This window comes from Nycticebus coucang, chromosome X (assembly GCF_027406575.1).
Source record: "Nycticebus coucang isolate mNycCou1 chromosome X, mNycCou1.pri, whole genome shotgun sequence".
NCBI classification, from domain to species: Eukaryota; Metazoa; Chordata; class Mammalia; order Primates; family Lorisidae; genus Nycticebus; species Nycticebus coucang.
Window position 1 is genome coordinate 133,066,622 of NC_069804.1, and position 21,365 is coordinate 133,087,986.

General features: G+C 40.1%; 1 protein-coding gene across 1 annotated transcript in view; it reads left to right on the forward strand.

Moving 5' to 3' along the window:
• COL4A6 (collagen type IV alpha 6 chain) overlaps nt 1-21,365 on the forward strand; it is a 333,285-nt gene that overhangs the window by 251,979 nt on the left and 59,941 nt on the right. The window contains exons 5-8 of the mRNA XM_053579523.1: nt 81-125; nt 6,183-6,299; nt 17,777-17,845; nt 19,486-19,521. Of these exons, the coding sequence (XP_053435498.1) occupies nt 81-125; nt 6,183-6,299; nt 17,777-17,845; nt 19,486-19,521 (267 nt within the window). The remainder of the gene's footprint in view (nt 1-80; nt 126-6,182; nt 6,300-17,776; nt 17,846-19,485; nt 19,522-21,365) is intronic.

The window sequence follows — 21,365 nt, forward strand, 5'->3', positions numbered from 1 at the left end:
TCACATAAACGAACCTACCCAGTCTAAGGGACGTCAGTTGGACTGTCTCTTACATACTTCTCCCTACTCCTTTCCTTTAGGGCCGCATGGGAGTTCCTGGCTTTCTTGGCATCAATGGGATTCCGGTAAGTGTGTCCACGCAGCATTTTCAGTATTTTCCTCTAGGTTCTGTCTCATAACTCAGGCACTCTGGCCTTAGAAACATCCTGTCTCGCGCAAGTATATTTAAAGTCAAGTGTCGAGATATGTGTGGCGAGGTTTGAAGGGCAGTGGTCACATACAGTTACCCTTGGATTCAGGTATAGGCAGTCCTCAGATGGTTGAGGGGCAGAGGGACATATGCAGCCATGAGAAACCAGCAATATATTAACCAAAATGAGTTAGGTCTTGTAGGGAGCTTTAATTGGAGGTGAGGAACTGGTTCTAAGGCATAGAAACAGAGGTACAATAGATTATATACATACTCATTATAGGAAAATGACAAAGGTACATGAAATTAGATAGAAAAGTCCTTAGTGATATCTTGATAAATTTCATTCCAGTAATTTGTTCTCTTCAGGGTGAATTTTCCTTTAGGTTTTACAAAGTGACTACTCAAAGACCACTTGGAGGCAGCCTCTTCCATTCATCCTGTGGACCTTTGCTTTGCCAGAGATAAGTGAGGGATTAGGATCTTGTGTACATCTTTGCCCCATTCCATCCAGCCTAATCCCTTAGTTTCTCCATTTTCTTCCCATATCCTGACTTACCCCACCACTGGAGTTCATGGTAACATTTAACGAGCCTTTAAAATCCAGTGTTGTGGCTTGTTTGAATAATTCAGCAGGCTAGCAAGGAACTGAAACTGCTATTCAGGGATAAGCAGAAACTGCATCTGATTCATGTGATAAGGAGGCTCCACTTACTGGCCATCACTTTCTTGTTTTCTCCTTTGCTCCTTCTCTAAGAACTGCTTAATGCTTAACCTGGGTTATGCTTGTCTACAATAGTAGCTTTCAGGCTGGTTTAGGAGAAGAACAGAATCTTGTGTGGAAGCTCAGTATATAGAACAGAAAAAAGTGCAGCTCCTCCATTTCAGGGAAGTCCTAGAACCTGCTTTTATCCTGCTAACAATCACTAACAGGTTCTTTTGAACCTTATCAAATCATAGTTTGGGAAGCCTTAGACTTAACAGCTTTTTGTGTTATACTACATAATCATCTAATATCAGGGAAGGGAGTTCAAATTTCTTGCTGCTAATCTATAAGTATTTCTTGAGCACCTACTATAGCTAGCACTATACTATGGGGATATAGAGGGTGCATATGGCTCTGCCCTCAAGGATATTATCATCTGATCTATTTTCTCCCTAGTAGTAGACATTTATGGATTTGGAGAATAGAAGTTTCATTTACCCTGTATTTGTCACGTGTATCAACAAGCTGGCCATTAGATTTCTGCATTTTATCTAATTGCAGAGTTAGCAAAATGCCTAGAAATAGGACAGTGGGAAAATAAGTGGATGGGGTTGGCCATCCCTTTATGACATCCCTTGACATTTTGTATGGCTATGTTCCTATGACCACTTTAGCCAGGGTCTTCACCCAGAGTGCGTATCTTCTGGGAGCCAGTGGATGAGGAAAACTAGCAAACTGGAGGCAGCCTCTTAGAAGATGTGGAGCATGCAGTGTTACTACGCCCTTCCATTTACAGCCTCATTTTAATGAGAGCTGGAAGAAAGTGAATCCTGCAAGGCTGAGACCATTTCCAATTCTGAGCTGGAACCTGCCCCAGAATCCAGCTGGACACGTTTGCCTCTAACTTGTGGCCAAGAGAGCCCTAGAGCTTGCAGGAATCACTCACTCCATTTGGAGCTTCATTGCTCAGGAGAATGAATTGCAGCTGTCAAGACTCCTCCAAAGGGAACTTGCTGTTCCCAGTAGAAGTCCTCACTCCATTGGTCCTTTCCTTAACCAAATGTTGTACATCTTTTCTTTTGATGTTTGATTGCTCTAGCTTGATGCTCAAAGCCTTATTACTCCACGAAATCCCTGTCCCTTGTTCTTTCTGTCTCTTCTAGCCATTCAAGGATTTTTTTGAGCATCTTCTGTTCAGTACTTACCTCTTCCTTCCATCTCTGATCTCCCAGAAGTCGTTGTGGCCGTTCCCATATACTCCAGCTCCTTATTACTTACAGCTCCATGGTATTTATTGATCATCTTGTGTGATAGTATCATCCAGCTCCTTAAAAGCAGAGGCCCAGGGCTGAATTCAGCATATAGTAGGAACTCTAAAAATATTTAGGGGACCAACTCCAACCTTTAGTGCCTATAAAAATAACAGTTCTCGGACTGGCAGGACTCCCTCAGACAGAGAAAAACACAGACACCATAGGCCCAGTCAGACTAATTATTTTATTCAACTTTCACTAACACATATTAAACAATTTGGCTAAAACCAACAGCGTTCCCAACACTTACTAAACTGGATCACTGTGCAGATCTGGTTCCCCTTTGAACATTGGCTGATTGTTAACATATGCGTTGGTGGTTTTGGTCCCAAAACTCCATTTTTGCTGTCATGTAGACAATTTCAACATGAGTGGGTGAGTAGTCATTTCATGATAATCCAAGTCTTTGCACTAAGGGGCACAGCAATGAATTGAGAGAATGAGCCAACAAGCATTTATTAAGATATTCAACATTAAAATAATGTACACTAGAGTGGTAGGGCTGTGGGCTTTTGACAGTATCCCAGCTGTGTCTTAGGGCTGTTGGCACCCACAACAAATATGTTTATCAAATATTTTCAGTCCAAAGAAGTTGGGAACAGAGCTTTTCAAATTGTCCTTTGCAATTTATGTTTAGCTTTTCCCATGGAGTCAATCTCAAATATTTTCCTGCCTAGAGACTTGTAAATGAGCACACTAGATTTATATCCTTAAAGTGAACACATACCACTCAGCAAATGGAAATTTTGCCTTTGAAACTGGGTTCTGAGGAACATGGCTTGTCTGAAATATAGCAGATCTTCGCATTCTGTGTGTTCAGTCCCTTGTGGCTATATAGAACCATGGTACCCCCACACCAAAGAGCTACACTCTTTGCTCTTTGGAGACCTGGCAGACACATATGTAAAATTATTAGTTATAATCAGAAAGGGCAATGTACCAAAATTTGTGGTACTGAGGATTGAAAGAAGGTAGAGCGCAGCCTTGTGGCTTTTCCTTGCTGACTTGGTTGGGAAAAGATTTAACATTTATTGAGTGAGAACTTAGTAAACCTAGTCTCACTTAATTTTAGCCATAACCCAGTGGGGTAGGCCTGATTCATTTTTAATATTGACGACAACCCCATAAGGTAGGTATTATTCATTTCTATTTTACAGCTGAGGCTCAAGGTGGAGAGTGGCAAAGCTGGGTTTGGAGTACAAGTCTAATGGGCTCAAAACATGCTCTGTCTACCATCAGATGGTGTCAGCTGGATAGAAAAGGGCTGACATGGTTTACTCAAAGGTCAGAGATTAATTCCAGAGAATTCAGCTAAGGTAGGAAAGAATAAACAGTTATCCCTGGAATCCTATAGATAGACGATATCAGGGGTTCAGGCAAGAAAACTAGAGAAGGATTGAGCCCAAGTAAAAAATGTGGTAAGAACCCAGACAAAGGTTTTGGTGTCAAATAAAAGCTAAGGTCCCAGGGGTAAGGAAGATACCTGGTTCTGAGCCAGCCTGTTCTCTTGCTTCAACTTATTTCTGTTACCCAGCTGAGAGATAACCCCTAGAAGTTTGGCTGAGACATTTTACAGAGGTAATCAGGATTCCAGCAGGAAACAGACCCTACACCCAAAGGGTTTAACTGAACAGAGGTGCATTAAGGGTATATTTAAAAGATATGGGCAGTATTAAGGGAAACAACAATAGATGAATCAACTAACTCAAAGCTGTTAACACCTAGACCTGAAGGGGAAAAATGGAAAGGTAATACATACTGGAACCTTGTGAGACCCGGAGGCATGGAATAGGTGTTGCCCAACAGGAGCTAAGACTATAGAGAAATGTGACCATTGCCCAAAATGTAACCATGTAGGGAGGTCATGGGGGAAATAAATAACCTGTGCCCTTTCTCCTCCTACTCTGAACTCTCCAGCCTGTATCTCCCAGTGGCCAAATACAACTGGGAGACAGAAGGAAAGGAAGCCTAGGTGGTACAGCCCATAGGGGCCAGCATCCCAATGCACAGATCTGGGGAGAATAGAATATAAAAGTAACTATGCAGTTGGTGACAAAAAGTTGTGAATGCTGGTAATCTGCTTCAGTTACCCCAGTGCAACTAAAAATCATCACCTGAGTCTGTGGAGGCATCGACGGCAGCAAATTTATATTGGCCACTCCTCTGGACTGAGCATTTCATGAATTCAATAATCTAGACTCACTTTTATATTAACAGTCTATCTAGCTCCTACAACTATAAAATCAGTAAAAATGAAATGGAATTCTATGGAACCTTTTCTCTATAAGAATTTCACAAAAGGTCATTTCCCCTAATAAATTGTAAAGTTCACTTTTGAACATATGGCATGTTTCCCTCAAATCATTAAATAAATATACTTGGCTTTTGCAAGTATGTTTATGGGTCATGGGAATCTACCTTTTATTGACTCATCTACCTGGTCTTTCAGGTCATCTCTTTACCCCATGTTCAACACACAACCAGCTTTTAATATATCAAAAATATATATTCCTTGACTCGGCGCCCGTAGCTCAGTGGTTAGGGCACTGGCCATATACACCGAGGCTGGCGGGTTCGAACCTGGCCTGAGACAGCTAAACAACAATGACAACTGCATCAAAAAATAGCCAGGCATTGTGGCAGGCACCTATAGTCCCAGCTACTTGGGAGGCTGAGGCAAGAGAATCGCTTAAGCCCAAGAGTTAGAGGTTGCTGTGAGCTGTGATGCTACGGCACCCTACTGAGGGCAACATAGTGAGACTCTGTCTCAAAAAATGTATATATACATACATATAGTCACTCCAAAAAAGTAGAGTCTATTTAACAAGGAAGCCTAGTTCTAGAAAATTATTGAATTCACATGAACTGCATGAGAATGCTTTCTAATTCCCCAACAAAATGTGCATGATACAATGGTACATTTCAAAACTATTAAGAAAAGAGTATAATTGTGATGTAAGCATTTCACATTGTATATCAAATCAGTACACTGAACCCCACAAATGCATCCATGTCCACAATTATGATTTAATAAAAACAAAAAATAAAAAAAATAGAAAAAGATACAGTTCGCTAACTGAAGCAATAGCCAGACACATAATCATGACAAAGTGCGATTGAAAATGTGATTCTTATAGGACTTGCTTATTTTTGGCCAAGCAGCTTCCAAGAGAGGAGATACTGTGAGAACTACTTCTGATGGGTTCATCAAAATGAGCCCTGCATCATTTCCCATGCAGAGCTCCCAGTAAAGAAAGTCATGCTAGGCTGCCCAGCTTCTGTCTGGTCTGAGGAATCTCAAGGCATCGCATGATTCCCTGTTAGTAGAAGTTCAACTGCTAGACAGCTAAACCCCAATTTACTACATCTTTGCACCCAGGAGAGGTGAAGTTGTAGAACCCTGTGTTATTCCCACCTGTTCATTCTTGATCCCTTTGTTGTTGTGTTTTTTGTTTGTTTGTTTGTTTGTTTTTGAGACAGAGTCTCAGTGTGTCACCCTCGGTAGAGTGCCATAGCATCACAGCTCACAGCAATCTCAAACTCTTGGGCTTAAGCGATTCTCTTGCCTCAGCCTCCCAAGTAGCTGGGACTACAGGTGCCTGCCACAACACCCAGCTATTTTTTATTGCAGTTGTCATTGTTTTAGGAGGCCCAGGCTAGGTTCGAACCCACCAACTTCAGTGTATGTGGCTGGCATTGTAACCACTGTGCTATGGGCACCAAGTCTCATGATCCCTTGGTTTCAGCTTAGACCCTATTAAAATATTAATCCTTTAGGGAGGGGTAGCATTGAGCGTAATTAGATATATATGCTTGAGTATAAGGGAAAGACATGAGAACATATGTGATAGGGCTACGGGAGCAAACAAGGAGCCAGAGTTCAGCAACATACTTGGCTTTTTTCATGGTGGAGCCTTTTGGAATAGCTGACAGTTCTGTAGCTGACTTGATCCCTTCTTTTCTCTTTCAACAGGGCCACCCTGGACAGCCAGGCCCCAGAGGACCACCTGGTCTAGATGGCTGTAATGGAACTCAAGGAGCTGTTGGATTTCCAGGTCCTGATGGCTATCCTGGGCTTCTTGGACCACCCGTATGTTGCCAGATCTTTGCACTTTATTTAAATGGCTTTGCTTGCCTCCAAGTTTGCCCTTTTTTTCTTCTTCTCTAGAAACCTCATTAAGCTTCTGTGGGGCAGTCACTGTGGCCCATTGTCTAATGCAGAGTCTATGCTGGCAGCACCATAACAGTAAGAGTCTGAAAAAGAATACCAGTTGCAGAGGAGTGTACACATGCTATACTACTTAGCGTTGCTTTTTTTTTAAATTCTGCTTTTTCGAGTTGGCAAGGTTGTTAAAAGGCTGTAATAAATTTCAGAGCAAAATACACACTTGCGCTATTTGACATATTCCCACATCAGATGATAATAGGAAATGCTTGGAAGACTTACATGGGATCATGGAAGCACTAACAGGAATCCAAAAGGCTTGACAAGCTTGGTCTGTACCAGTGGTTCTTAACCAGGGGCGATTTTGCTTCTCAGAAGACACTTGGCAATTATTTTATATATATATATATATATATTTTTTTTTTTTTTTTGAGACAGAGTCTCACTGTGTCGCCCTCCGCAGATCGCTGTGGCATCAGAGCTCACAACAACCTCCAACTCTTGGGCTTAAGCAATTCTCTTGCTTCAGCCTCCCAAGTAGCTGGGACTACAGGTGCCTGCCACAATGCCCAGCTATTTTTTGGTTGTAGCTGTGATTGTTTTTTGGCAAGCCCGGGCTGGATTCGAACTCACCAACTTTGGTGTATGTGGCGGGTACCCTAGCCACTGAGCTACAGGCGCCAAGCCAATTATTGATATTTTTGAGTGTCACAACTGGTGATGTGCTACTGGCACAGGATAGCACCCCTCCCAACATCAAGGTGGTATTTGGCCCAAAGTGTCAGTAGTGCTAAGGTTGAAAAACCCTACTCTGCACTGACAATTCTCCACACACACATCATAATCTTTGGTTATGGGATTGGTAAGGTGTTTATTGGATCACAGTATCATTCCTTTTATTTAATTCCATTTATGTAGATAGAGGTCATATGTTTAGATCAAAAGACTATCTAGTAAATACCCTGCCCTTGCAAGCTGATTTTAGAAGTGGCTGGAAAAGAGAAAAATAGCACCTTTCTTTTTTTTTTTAATTGTTGGGGATTCACTGAGGGTACAAGAAACCAGGTTACACTGATTGCATTTGTTAGGTAAAGTTCCTCTTACAATCATGTCTTGCCCTCAAAAGGTGTGGCACACACCAAGACCCAACCCCCTCCTTCCTTCCCTCTCTCTGATCTTCTTTCCCCTACCCCTCCCTCCTTCTTTCTCTAAATCCTCTCCCCTTCCCCTTCCCCCGCCCCATTGTGTCATTAATTGTCATTAATTGTCCTCATATCAAAATTGAGTACATAAGATTCATGCTTCTCCATTTTTTTTAATGGCTGAATAGTATTCCATGGTATACATATACCATAGCTTGTTAATCCATTCCTGGTTGGTGGACATTTAAGGCTGTTTCCACGTTTTACAGATTGTAAATTGAGCTGAAATAAACAGTCTACTGCAAGTGTCCTTATGATAAAAGGATTTTTTTTCCTTCTGGGTAGATGCCCAGTAATGGGATTGCAGGATCAAATGGGAGGTCTAGCTTGAGTTCTTTGAGGGTTCTCCATACTTCCTTCCAAAAAGGTTGTACCAGTGTGATGTAAGTGTTCCTAATTCTGTATGAAATCAGCACATTGTACCCCATAAATGCATTTATGTATATATGATCTATGTGTTTACAATTTAATTAAACAAATAAAAGAGAAAAAGCTTTTATACAGCTGAGAGTACCACAAACAAAATGAACTGGCAGCCTTCAAAACGGGAGCAGATTTTTTTTTTTTTTTTTTTTTTTTTGTAGAGACAGAGTTTCACTTTATGGCCCTCGGTAGAGTGCCATGGCATCACACAGCTCACAGCAATCTCCAACTCCTGGGCTTAAGCAATTCTCTTGCCTCAGCCTCCCAAGTAGCTGGGACTACAGGCGCCCACCACAGCGCCCGGCTAATGGGAGCAGATTTTTGCATGTTATGAATCTGACAAAGGCCTGATAACTAGAATCTACAAAGAACTCAAATTAAACAATAAGAAAAGTGCAAACAACCCTCTATAAGTGGGCAAGAGATTTGAACAGAAACTTCTCTGTGGATGACAGACGAATAGCCAACAAACACATGAAAAAATGTTCATTGTCTTTAATTATCAGAGAAATGCAAATCAAAACCATTCTTAAGCTATCACCTAACCCCAGCAAGATTAGCCCACATCACAAACTCACAAAACACCAGATACTGGCTTGGATGTGGAAAGAAGGGAACACTTCTACACTGCTGGTGGGATTGCAAACTAATATAGCCTTTTTGGAGAGAAGTACGGAGAATCTTCAAAGATCTAAAAGTAGACCTTCCTCCATAACTTAGCAATTATGAATTGGGCTGCAATAAACATTCTGGTACAAATATCTTTGTTATAATGTGATTTTTGGTCTTCTGGATATATACCTAGTAGGGGAATTGTAGGATCGAATGGCATGTCTAGTTTTAGATCCCTAAGTGTTCTCCAAACATCTTTCCAAAAGGAACATATTAGTTTGCATTCCCACCAGCAGTGTAGAAGTCTTCCCAAGTGCCCATCAACCCACGAATGGATTAATAAATTGTGGCATATGTACACCATGGAATATTAAGGAGCCTTAAAGATGGGGGCTTTACCTCTTACATGTTTACATGGATGGAGCTGGAAGATATTCTTCTTAGCCAAGTATCTCAAGAATGGAAGAAAAAGTATCCAATGTACTCAGCCCTACTATAAAACCAATTTATAACTTTCGTATGAAAGCTATAACCCAACTATAGCCCAAGAATATGGGTAAAGGGGAGATGGAGGGGAGGGAAAGGGGGAGGAAGGGTAGAGGGAGGGTAATTGGTGGGACCACACCTACGGTGCATCTTACAAGGGTACATGTGTAATTTACTAAATGCAGAATATAAATGTCTTAAAAACAACTAAGAGGGTGCTGTGAAGGCTATGTTAACCAGTTTGATGAAAATATTTCAGATTGTATATAAAACCAGCACATTGTACCCCATGATTGCATTAATGTACACAGGTATGATTTAATAAAAAATAAAAGTAGACCTTCCATTTGACCCTGCAATCCCATTACTAGGTATCTACCGAGAGGAACAAAAATCATTTTGCCACAAAGACATTTGCACTAGAATGTTTATTATGGCTCAATTCATAATTTTCAAGTCATGGAAGCAACCTAAGTGCCCATCAACCCATGAATGGATCAACAAACTGTGGTATATGTATACCATGGAATATTATTCAGTCATTAAAAAAGATGGAGACTTTACATCTTTTACATTTACCTGGATAGAACTGAAATAGATTCTTCTTAGTAAAGTATCACAAGAATGGAAAAATAAATATCCAATGTACTTCATACTAATATGAAATCTATATATAAACAATTACATGTTCCTAAGAACAATAAAACACTAATGTGGTCAAGTTTGGGGGTAGAATGAAGTAGGAGGGGGGAAGGGGGGAATGTTTGGCAGAAGTAGGGAGGGCAGGAGGCAGGATCTCACATAATGTGTACACTGTGAGGGTATATAACATGCCCCCCGATGAGGGGCTGTTGTACAAATGGAACTTTACCCTGGAAGTGAGAACAATATAACCTAAAAATTGTACTCTCATATAAACTTGAATAAAGTTTTAAAAAAAAGTCTTCTATAAAATATCTAGAAGAGAGTACTTGAAATGTTCTCAATACATAGAAATAGTAAGTACTCTAGGTGATAGGTACCCTAAATACCATTACTTGATCATTACATCTGTAAGAAAGTATCACATGTGCTCTATACATATGTAGAAATCATTATATAATCAATGAAAAAGGAAAATAAGAATCTTCAATTAAAAATACATGAAAAATAAAGTCTTTGCCTAAAACAAAAAAAAGTTTGTATTAGTTTGCAGTCCCACCAGCAGTGTAAAAGTGTTCCCTTCTCTCCACATCCACACCAGCATCTGCAGTTTTGAGATTTTGTGATGTGGGCCCCTCTCGCTGGGCTTAGATGGTATTTCAGGGTGGTTTTGATTCGCATTTCTCTAATAATTAGAGACAATGAGCATTGTTTCATATGTTTGCTAGCCATTCATCTGTCTTCTTTAGAGAAGTTTCTGTTCATGTCTGTTGCCCATTGATATATGAGATTGTTGGCTTTTTCATGTAGATTAATTTGAGTTCTCTATAGATCCTAGTTATCAAGCTTTTGTCTGATTCAAAATAATGCAAATATTCTTTCCCACTGTGTACATTGTCTATTTGCTTTGGTTGTTGTCTCCTTAGCTGTACAGAAGCATTTCAGTTTAATTAAGTCCCATTTGTTTATTTTTTTTGTTGTTGTAATTGCCACGGCAGTCTTCTTCATGAAGTCTTTCCCCAGGCCAATATCTTCCAGTGTTTTTCCTATGCTTTCTTTGAGGATTTTTATTGTTTCATGCCTTAAATTTAAGTCCTTTATCCATCTTGAATCAATTTTTGTGAGTGGAGAAAGTTGTGGGTCCAGTTTCAGTCTTTTACATGTAGACATCCAGTTCTTCCAGCACCATTTATTGAATAGGGAGTCTTTCCCCCAAGGTATGTTCTTGTTTGGTTTATCAAAGATTAGGTGGTTGTAAAATGTTAGCTTCATTTCCTGGATTTCTGTTTGATTCCAAATGTCTATGTCTCTATTTTTGTGCCAGTACCATGCTGTCTTCACCACTATGGCTTTGTTGTACAGCCTAAAATCTGGTATGCTGATTCTCCTGGGTTTGTTTTTTATTACTAAGAACTGCCTTAGCTATATGGAGTTTTTTATGGTTCCATACAAAATGCAGAATCTTTTTTTCCAAGTCTTAAAAGTACGATGTTGATATTTTAATGGGGATGGCATTGAATCGGTAGATCGCTTTGGGAAGTATAGACATTTTAACAATGCTGATTCTTCCCAGCTATGAGCATGGTATGTTCTTCCATTTGTTAATATCCTCTGCTATTTCCTTTCTGAGAATTTCATAATTTTCTTTATAGAGGTCCTTCACTTCTTTTGTTAGGTATAGTCCTAGGTATTTCATTTTCTTTGAAGCTATGGTGAAGGGAGTTACGTCCTTAATTAGCCTCTCATCTTGACTGTTATTGCCGTATACAAATGCTACTGACTTGTGGACATTGATTTTATGTCCTGAGACATTACTGTATTTTTTGATGACTTCCAGGAGTCTTGTGGTTGAGTCTTTGGGGTTCTCTAATTATAAGATCATATTGTCAGCAAAGAGGGAGAGTTTGACCTCCTCTGCTCCCATTTGGATTCCCTTTATTTCCTTGTCTTGCCTAATTGTATTGGCTAGAACTTGCAGCACTATATTGTATAGTGATGGTGACAGAGGACAACCTTGTCTGGTTCCAGTTCTAAGAGGAAAAGCTTTCAGTTTTACTCCATTCAGTAAAATATTAGCTGTGGGTTTGTCATAGATAGCTTTGATCAGTTTAAGAAATGTGCCACATATGCCTATACTCTTCAGTGTTCTAATTAGAAAAGGATGCTGTATTTTATCCACTGCTTTTTCTGCATCTATTGAGAGGATCATATTGTCTTTGTTTTTGCTTGTGTTAATATGGTAGATAATGTTTATGGACTTGGGTATATAGAACTAGCCTTGCATCCCTGTGATGAACCTACTTGATCATGATGTATGACTTTTTTGATGATAACCTGTAATCTGTTGGCTAGTATTTTGTTGAGAATTTTTGCATCTATATTCATTAGTGAAATTGGTCTGAAATTCTCCTCTTTAGTTGGATCTTTTCCTGGTTTTGGTATCAAGGTGATGTTTGCTTCATGGAACGTGTTGGGGAAGATTCCTTCCTCCTCAATTTTTTTGGAATAATTTCTGCAGTATGGGAATAAGCTCTTCTTTGAAGGTTTGATAGAATTTTGGTGTGAAGCCATCCGGACCAGGGCATTTTTTTGTTGGAAGATTTTTTTATTGTTTTTTTAATCTCAGTGCTTGTTATTGGTCTGTTCAGGAGTTCTATTTCTTCCTGGCTAAGTCTAGGGAGAGGGTGTAATTCCAAATATTGATCCATTTCCTTCACATTGTCAAATTTCTGGTCATAGAGTTTCTGGTAGTATTCAGGGATGATCTCTTGTATCTCTGTGGCATCAGTTGTTATTTCCCCTTTATCATTTCTGATTGAGGTTACTAGAGATTTTACTTTTCTATTTCTGGTTAGTCTGGCCAAAGGTTTAACTATTTTATTTATTTTTTCAAAAAACAAACTCCTGTTTCATTAATTTTCTGAATGATTCTTTTGTTTTCAATGTCATTGATCTCTGATTTAATTTTGGATATTTCTTTTCTTCTGCTGGGTTTAGGCTTAGATTGTTCTTCTTTTTCCAATTCCATAAGATGTCTTGTGAGTTTGTTGATGTGCTTTCTTTCTATTTTTTGAATGTAGGCATCTAAAGCGATAAATTTTCCTCTCAGAACTGCTTTTGCAGTATCCCACATGTTTTGGTAGCTTGTGTCTTCATTGTTGTTATGCTCAAGGAAGTTCATGATTTCCTCTTTTATTTCTTCCTGCACCCATCTGTCATTCAACAGAAGGCTGTTTAATTTCCATGCCCTTGTATGGGGTTGAATATTTTTGATGGAGTTGAGTTCCATCTTTAGTGCCTTGTGGTCTGAGAAGATACAAGGTAAAATTTCAATTCTTTGGATTCTGTTGAAGTTTGTTTTGTGTCCTAGGATATGATCAATTTTTGAGAATGTTCCATGGGGCAATGAGAAGAATGTATATTCTTTATCTTTGGGATGGAGTGTTCTATATGCATCTATCAAGCACAGATGTTCTAGAGTCTCATTTAAGTCCCTCATATCTTGTTTAATTTCTGTTTAGAGGATCTGTCCAGCTCTGTAAGAAGAGTGTTAAAGTCCCCCGTTATTATGGTATTATCAGATATCATATTGCTCAGACTGAGTAAGGTCTATTTCAAGAATCTGGGAGCATTCAAGTTGGGTGCATAAATATTTAGAATTGAAACATCTTCTTGTTATATTTTTCCCTTGAGCAATATGAAGTGTCCATCTTTGTCTTTTTTGACTTTAGTTGCTTTAAATCCCCTTGTATGTGAAAATAAGATTGCAATTCTTCTTTTCTTCTGAATTCCGTTTGCCTGAATAATTGTCTTCCAACACTTAACTAGGAGTTTTAATTTGTTTTTTGAAGCTAGGTGTGTTTCCTGTAGACAGCAAATGGATGGCTTGTGTTTTTTAATCCAGTCAGCCAATCTATGCCTCTTCAGTGGGGAATTCAAGCCATTGACATTTATTGAGATGATTGATAAGTGTGGTAGTGGTCTATTCATCTTATTTTGTGAGAGTCCGTTGCTTAGTTTTATCTTTTGCATCAGTGTGGAAGTTAGGTTGTGTCTTTTAATTTCTGAGTTCTTACTTTGCTATTGATCCATTGTGATGGTCAGTGTGTAGAACAGGTTGAAGTATTTCCTGTAGAGCTGGTCTTGTGGCGAATTTCCTCAGTGTTTGTATATATTAAATGATTTTATTTCTCTGTCAATTTTAAAGCTTAGCTTAGCAGGATATAGAATTCTGGGATGGAAAATGTTCTGTTTAAGTAGAGTAAAGGTAGATGACCATTGTCTTCTGGCTTGAAAAGTTTCAATAGAGAAGTCTGCAGTCACCGTGATGGATTTGCCCCTGTAGGTCAACTGGCTCTTATTCCTGGCAGCTTGAATAATCTTTTCTTTTGTCTTGACTTTGGACAGTTCATCACAATGTGTCTTGGAGAAGCTTGGTTAGAGTTGAGGTGACCTGGGAGTGTGTCCCTCTGAAAGGAGTGTGTCAAAATCTTTGGTGATGTTTGGGAAATTTTCAATTACAATATTCTCTAGTATGGCTTCCATTCCCCTGGGGAATTCTTCTTCCCCTTCTGGGATACCTATAACTCATATGTTTAAACGCTTCATAAAGTCCCATAATTCTGTGAGTGAACGTTCTGCTTTCTCTCTCTTCTTTTCTGCCTCTTCAAATACCTGAGTTATCTCAAGAGCTTTGTCCTCTACCTCTGAGATTCTTTCTTCCGCATGGTCTAATCTGTTGTTGATACTTTTTATTGTATCTTTAAGTTCCCTAATTGACCCCTTCAGTTTCTTCAGCTCTGCTATATCCTTTATATATTCTTCACATAGTTCATCTCTTATTTGATTCTGTTTTTGGATTTCCTTTTGGTTATTTTCCACTTTATCAGCAGTTTCTTTCATTGTTTCCATCATTTCCTTCATTGTTTTCATCATCTGTATTCTAAATTCCCTTTCTGCCATTTCTAACATTTCTTTATAGGTGGAATCCTCTGCAGTAACTACCTAACAGTCCCTTGGGGGGATTGCTCTGGACTGGTTTTTCATGTTGCCAGGATTTTTCTGCTGATTCTTCCTCATGAGTGTTTTCTTTTATCTGTTTCCTTACCCTAATTTTCCTTTCACTTCCTCTTGCTCTTTAAGTTATCGTGCCTCTGGACTAGGGTTCCGATGAGTTCTTTTGGTACAGGACCAGAGGATGAGAAGACTGAAGAGCAAGAAGGGAAAAAAGAAAAGAAAAAAGAGAAAGGAGGGGGATGAGTAAAAGGGAATATTGAAAAAAAGAAGAGAGGCACAGAAAGAGGGAGACAGGATCAATATAGGTGTACAGTAGGGTACTTTGACCCAACCTTAAAAACACCCAACCTCTGAGGGTGCTGGGTTGGTGGTTTCCTTGAGGTCAGCAGCTCTTTGCTAGCCTGTCCAGACACAGTACCCCACCTCCACCTTTAGGCTGCTCAGTCACTAGATTACTCATCCAAGTAGAGAGAAAAGATAAAAATGCTATAAGTCAAACCAAAACAAGCAAACAGAAAACTTTATGGGATAAATTTGGGGGGGGGGGTAAAAACACTAGCAAAAATAAAGTTCTAATTGTTAAAGAAGGCAACAATGGAAAATTATATTTAACCTAGAAAAATGAAGAAAGAAAAGAAAGGAAAAAAAGAAAAATCTTGAGGGAAAATGTTGAAATTAAAACAAACAAACAAAAAGAAAACAAAGCAGTATATATATCTTGCTGAATATTGTCTGGGCAACTGGTGATCTTCTGGGGTATGAGATGTTAATCACAATGCTGATATGGCTGTACAAGATAGAGACTGGAGGCCTCTGCTGATTTCTCAACCCTGCAGGGTGGAGAACCTAAATCTCTCCTCAGCCTGCTTAAAAGGCACTTTAAACTGCTAACCTTGGCTAAGCAGAAGCTTTCCCAGGAAAGCACTTGTCGCAGGGATCACTCCTAAAGTGGCTGTCTACTTACCAATGTGCCAAAACCCGTCTCACTCTGTGTCCCTGGGGGCCAAGGCTGTAAGATGTCTCAGTCCCCACCTTTAGGCTGCTCAGTCACTAGATTACTCATCCAAGGTCTCCAGCCCAATCCTTGCTCTGATGGTGGAGCTTGCCAGGGCAGTTCTCCCATAATGGCTCCATGCGGCCCACAGCCAAACACTATTAGCTCCGTCCAGCTCAGCAGCTCAGTCTGGGGCCCTAGACAACACTTAAAATCCTCCTCACTCTTGCCTAAGTTCTCCCAAGGTAGTTCAACTGAGTTCCAAGTCCAAAAAAACCTAAAACAGCTCACAGGTAAGGCCTTTCCAGTTTGCAATCTCATTGCTGCTATACTTACAGCTACCAGCAGGATTAGACCAAACGAACACATGCAACCACTTGCTAGTTTTCCACTGCTTTTGTCCTCATCCTGGGGTCCAGAATTCTCTCCCTGACTCCCTGTGTCCCTAAAAGGATGTTTCGGGGCAGATCCCACCAGCCAGAGATGCCTGGAGTCTTCTCTCCCCAGTCTCACTGTGCCCCATTCAAAATAACAATAATATAAAGTAGTAAGTGTACTGATAGGAAATATTTAGCCAGAAATCACGTCATCCATTAGACAGATTTCATAGCTACATCAATTAATTGCTGCATCGTTGGAAGAGTAGCACCACTGACTCCAGTAACCAAGTTGTGGGCGTGAGTACATGTGTTAGAAAGTGAGATAGACAGACAAAGCACAAGCCCCAAATTGTCATAACAGAGCCTGACATCTAAGGACCAAACTAATATACAGCGTGGGCGGTGTGGGGAGACGCAGGGAAAGACATATTGCTAACATAGAAAGAGCTGTGCGAGTCACAAAGGCCCCCAAACACTACCATGGCAACAAGAAAAGAGAATAAAAAACACTGCGGTGTTGAGAATGGAAGGGAAGAAAGTGCTGCCCGTGAGAGGGATGAAAGAGATCTTGAGGTAATAAACAGCCCCTCACAGACAAAGGACAAGGGTAGAAACTGAATCCCTGTCCCTTAAAGCTCACTTTAAGCCTAAATAGGACTTTGAGCTTTACCCTCTGCTGAATACCAAGGGGATCTCCACTCAGGAAGCTTCTTTGAAGGTTCTCTAAAGAGAATAGTGCCACAAGAATAAGGGGAAACAGTGTTAGGAAAGAAACTGGTTTGTGGTTCTGGGCCCACGTTGTTGTTTTATTATACCAGTGACCCCTGTACTGAAGGAATCTATTCAATCAACATTTCAGTCCCTATAGGTTAACCCTACCCCCCAAGTACTAATCCTGATTTCCCCTTGGATGTAGAGACATTTTCCCCAGGAGGACACAATCTAGCACATACTAGCCAACATCTGTCACTAAGGCAGCAAAAAATCTGGTAGAAACACTGGGATTGGATACTTTTAATCACCTTCCATGTCAACAGTGAGACGTGGCAGCCTCTTAAACAGGTGTTGAAGCTGAACTTCAAGTTGTGTGGTATAAGTACAGGCTGAGGTGGTTTTGCAGCTATCTCTTAGACCAGAGGTCTACAGACTGGCCCACGAAGCCTATTTTAAACATTTTCAAAGGTTTGTTTTTTTAAAAAAAGAAGAATATGGTATAGCATCTAGATGGGACCCAAAGAGCTCAAATTATTTCCTGTCTGGCTCTTTACAGAAAAATTTTGCCTATTGTTTTCCTAGACAAAGGCCATTTCAGTAACTTTTACCTGTGGAGGTGGAACAGTGAACTGTAACTCATCAATTGTGTATGGTTGTTCAGATCAGTGCTGTGAATAGATGTAAAGTCTCCTAATTTATAAACCTCCATTCCTCTACAGACGTCTGATTTGGGAGCTGGAGGAATGGGCATACAGCTTTGAGACACAGTACCTGTTCGGGGGATGTGCTTTGTCCCTTATTACAACCAATTCTGCCATAGAATAAGCCACACAATTTCATGTTCTCGCTGGTCCATTCTCTATCTGATCAGGTCAGTTAACAAAACTATGAGTTATGTCTTTCTTCACAAGTTTTTCTTATTATTTTTCTCAGGGGCTTCCTGGTCCAAAAGGTTCAAAAGGTGACTCTGTCTTCACTCAAGATGGTTTCAGAGGAATGAAGGTAAGTTCTTATAAAGCAGATAGCTGAGTAGGTTGGAAGCTGGGTTCCCCGGGATTGGGCCACACCTCCAGTAAAAACATTTCCAGAACTAGCATCTGTGTCTCTATTTAAGGAGCAGACCAAGCTGGATTTAAAAGGATCTGGAGCTTTTGTGGTGGAAACATTGACAGAAATGTTTGCAACTATACTGTCAAAGAGATTTGCTTTGTAGGATCTAGACCAAAAATAGGAAACAGATCAGCAAACAAACAGTTTGCATGGGTAGCTTTTTCTTTTACAAGCTGAGACACTTCCTGAAGACAGATACCTTTTGTCTACTCTGGAATTATTGATGTCTATATACCTTGGTTTAAAGCCATGTAAGTCTCTGCCTATGTCGATATGGCTACCAGCCCAATATCTGGGCCCCGCCCTTCTCTGTCCTTGCACACCAGTCTATCACCCTAGCTGGGCCCCTGAATGTCTGCAGAAATTACTCATCATTTCTGCAGCTAGCTGGAAACTTTTATCTCTTCCCAGAATTGACAAGAACCTTCTGTAGCTTATGACTTTGTGTATGCTGCCTGATGCCAAAAGGCCCTCAGTAAACACTGGCTCCAAATGATTGACCCTATTCCCCTGCAGAATGGGAAGGGAGTCCATTGCCCTGTGGTAAATGGGAATCTGTGTGCCCAGCATCTGAGGGGAGGAACATGCACCAAGCTCACTCAGCTAATTGATGGTACTTTTCTGTCTTCCGTCAGTACACAGAGCTTGAGACACTGGAAATCACTATGGAAGGCAGTCAATAGGGGTGGGTGGCTGGAGAACTGTCTCTTGACTATAGGTGTTGTAGTCAAAGATAGAATGTTAGAGTTGGAAAGGACCTCATGATAGTTGGATTCATACTGTTCATTTTACAGATAGAAGAACTGAGGTATACTGAGGCTATATGACTTGCTAAGAGCCATGCAGCCACTTTACTAAAGAATTAAAGACCAGGCAATGTATTCTTCCCATGCTACAGAGAGCTGATTTTTGGCCATAAGCCAAGTGGGGTAAGACTAATAGATGTCAAAATATGGCCATTGTCTTAGTAAGCATTAATTAAATGGTTTTGCCAAATACCAAAGAGAGCCTGGATCCAGTGGAACACAGCAATTTCCACAAGGTGGTTCTATTACAGATTCATACTGTGACTTAGATGCCGCAAAGTAATTAAAACGTAATCAGAGACTGTATGCTCTGTTGATTTTCTTGAAATGTCTGATTTGCATTGTGTACGTATGGGCACATAATCTCTGGGGATGAAGGCACATGGGAAAGTAGCTTTGCTTTCTTCCAAAAAGAACAGGAAAATCACCAGCCTGCAGAAGCAGTTTCTAATTGATAAGTTTCTAGCAAAGGTAAAAATTAATTAATCCAAGTAAAATATGAAATCTTGTTCAGCCAAAGCTATATTTGTCTTCTAGAGTCCAAACTTTTCTTGGGGAGAAAAAGGTAAATGCCTGCATGTGTTATTTAAAACACAAGGCCTTGAACCGAGGGGGCCCAAGCTTCAGTAATGCATTTTTATCTCCATGAATCTTTAGTTAGTTGTCCAAAATATCCCAGATTTAATGTATTAAACCCTCTGTGTCCTGCCTTTGTATTTTTCTCAGGGGAATCCTGGGCTTCCAGGACTGGATGGAATCACTGTAAGTTGTTATTTATGTGTTAAGACCTCAGTGTTGACTACCAATCTCTGATGGTACCTTTTCATTCTTTTCTGTGGTGTCCAAAGGTCTTTGTAGACCTTGTCAAGGAGAATCTAGACAGTTGAGGTAGAATGGGTCACACTATTGACATTTTCCAAATGAGAAGGTGGATGAACTGTCTACCTCAAGACTGCATAACAAGCAGGCTTTCAGACTTTAGGCCATGGACCTATATAATTCCTGGGATGTATTAGGAAAGTATTTTGCCTTTCATTCAGCAAGCATTTATTTACTAGGTGTTTTCTGTGTGTTCAGTGCTGTGGATAAAACCAAAAAAGTAGAACATACTTCTTTAAAAGGTATTCCGCACACAGAAATTCGTTTCTACGGACTCTTGATGATAGTGAGTTCATGTAAGCTATGAGTTATGTTAATAGGAGTTTTCTTTTTTCCTGAGATTTAATGTTGTTATCTCTTTCCTTTGCAGTAGCTTAAGCCCCCCCCCCCTTTTTTTTGAGACAGAGTCTCAAGCTGTCACCCTGGGTAGAGTGCTATTACATTACACCTCACAGCAACCTCAAACTCTTGGGCTTAAGCGATTCTCTTGCCTCACTCTCCCAAGGAGCTGGGACTACAGGTGCCCGCCACAATGCCTGGCTATTTTTTTGTTGTTGCAGTTGTCACTGTTGTTTAGCTGAACCCACCAGCCTGGTGTATGTGGCCGGCGCCCTACCCAATGAGCTACGAGCTCTGCCTCTTCCTTTTTTATATATATTCTTTACCTCCTTCCTTCCTTCTTCCTTTCTTTCTTTTTTCTAGTTTTCAACAGATATCAAGCACCTACTATTAGTGAAGTGCTATAAATAATCTCTGAGGCAATGTAGACAAACTCCCTGCCCTAAAGGATGTGAAAAACAGGGAGAAGGTGGCATAAGAATTCCACAGCAACTCAGGGGAAGAGATGCTATTCACCTAAGGATACATCATGGGAGACTTTATATCTAAGAGAGAGAAGGTAGCTTCTGGGAAGTATGAGTAATGTAGACTAGCTGGCAGTGGAAGGAATCTTTCTATATAGAGTAATCAAAGAACAGTTAGACAAGAAACAGGATGAGGACAACCACACAAGGACTGAGGCCATACCAGTCCTCAAGAAGGAAACAAAATTGGCTTAGATGGTGTGTTCATTAAATTTGCAGAATAATATCCAATGTGGCTGAATAAGAGATTGCAATCAGTAAGGACACCATAGGTTGTTAGTTATTTCCAAGGCAATATTCATCCTATGATTCATGCCTGGGGGCCCTTTGAAGCCCCTTCCTTTTCTTCCTCCTGTTTAAGTCCCAACCTCTCTCAGCCTCTCTATCCTTTACCCAGGTACATGTCCCCTTATTCCTACTCTCCCATCAGATCTAGTCCTCTGTATTTCTCCATATTGTCTTTCTCTTAAGATTTAATTATCTTACACTTAATATTGCTATTCGGTTCAAAACATTTTCTAAATTCTCTTCTGATATTTTCTTTGACCCATGGAATATTTAGAAGCATATTATTTCATTTCCAAGTATTTGGCACCTTTCCAGCTGTCTTTCTTTTATTGATTTCTTGTTTGATTTTGTTGCAGTTGGAGTGAACACTGTATGATTTCAGTCCTTTCAAATTTGTTGAAGTTTGTTTTATGGCTTAGCATATGGTCTGTCTTGGTGAATATTCCATGTGCACTTGCAGAGAATATGTATTCAGTTGTTGGGTACAATGATCTGAAATATACCCATTAGGTCAAGGTAGTTGATGTTGTGTATATCTTCTGTATCCTCACGGATGTTTTTTTTGTCTAGTTGTTC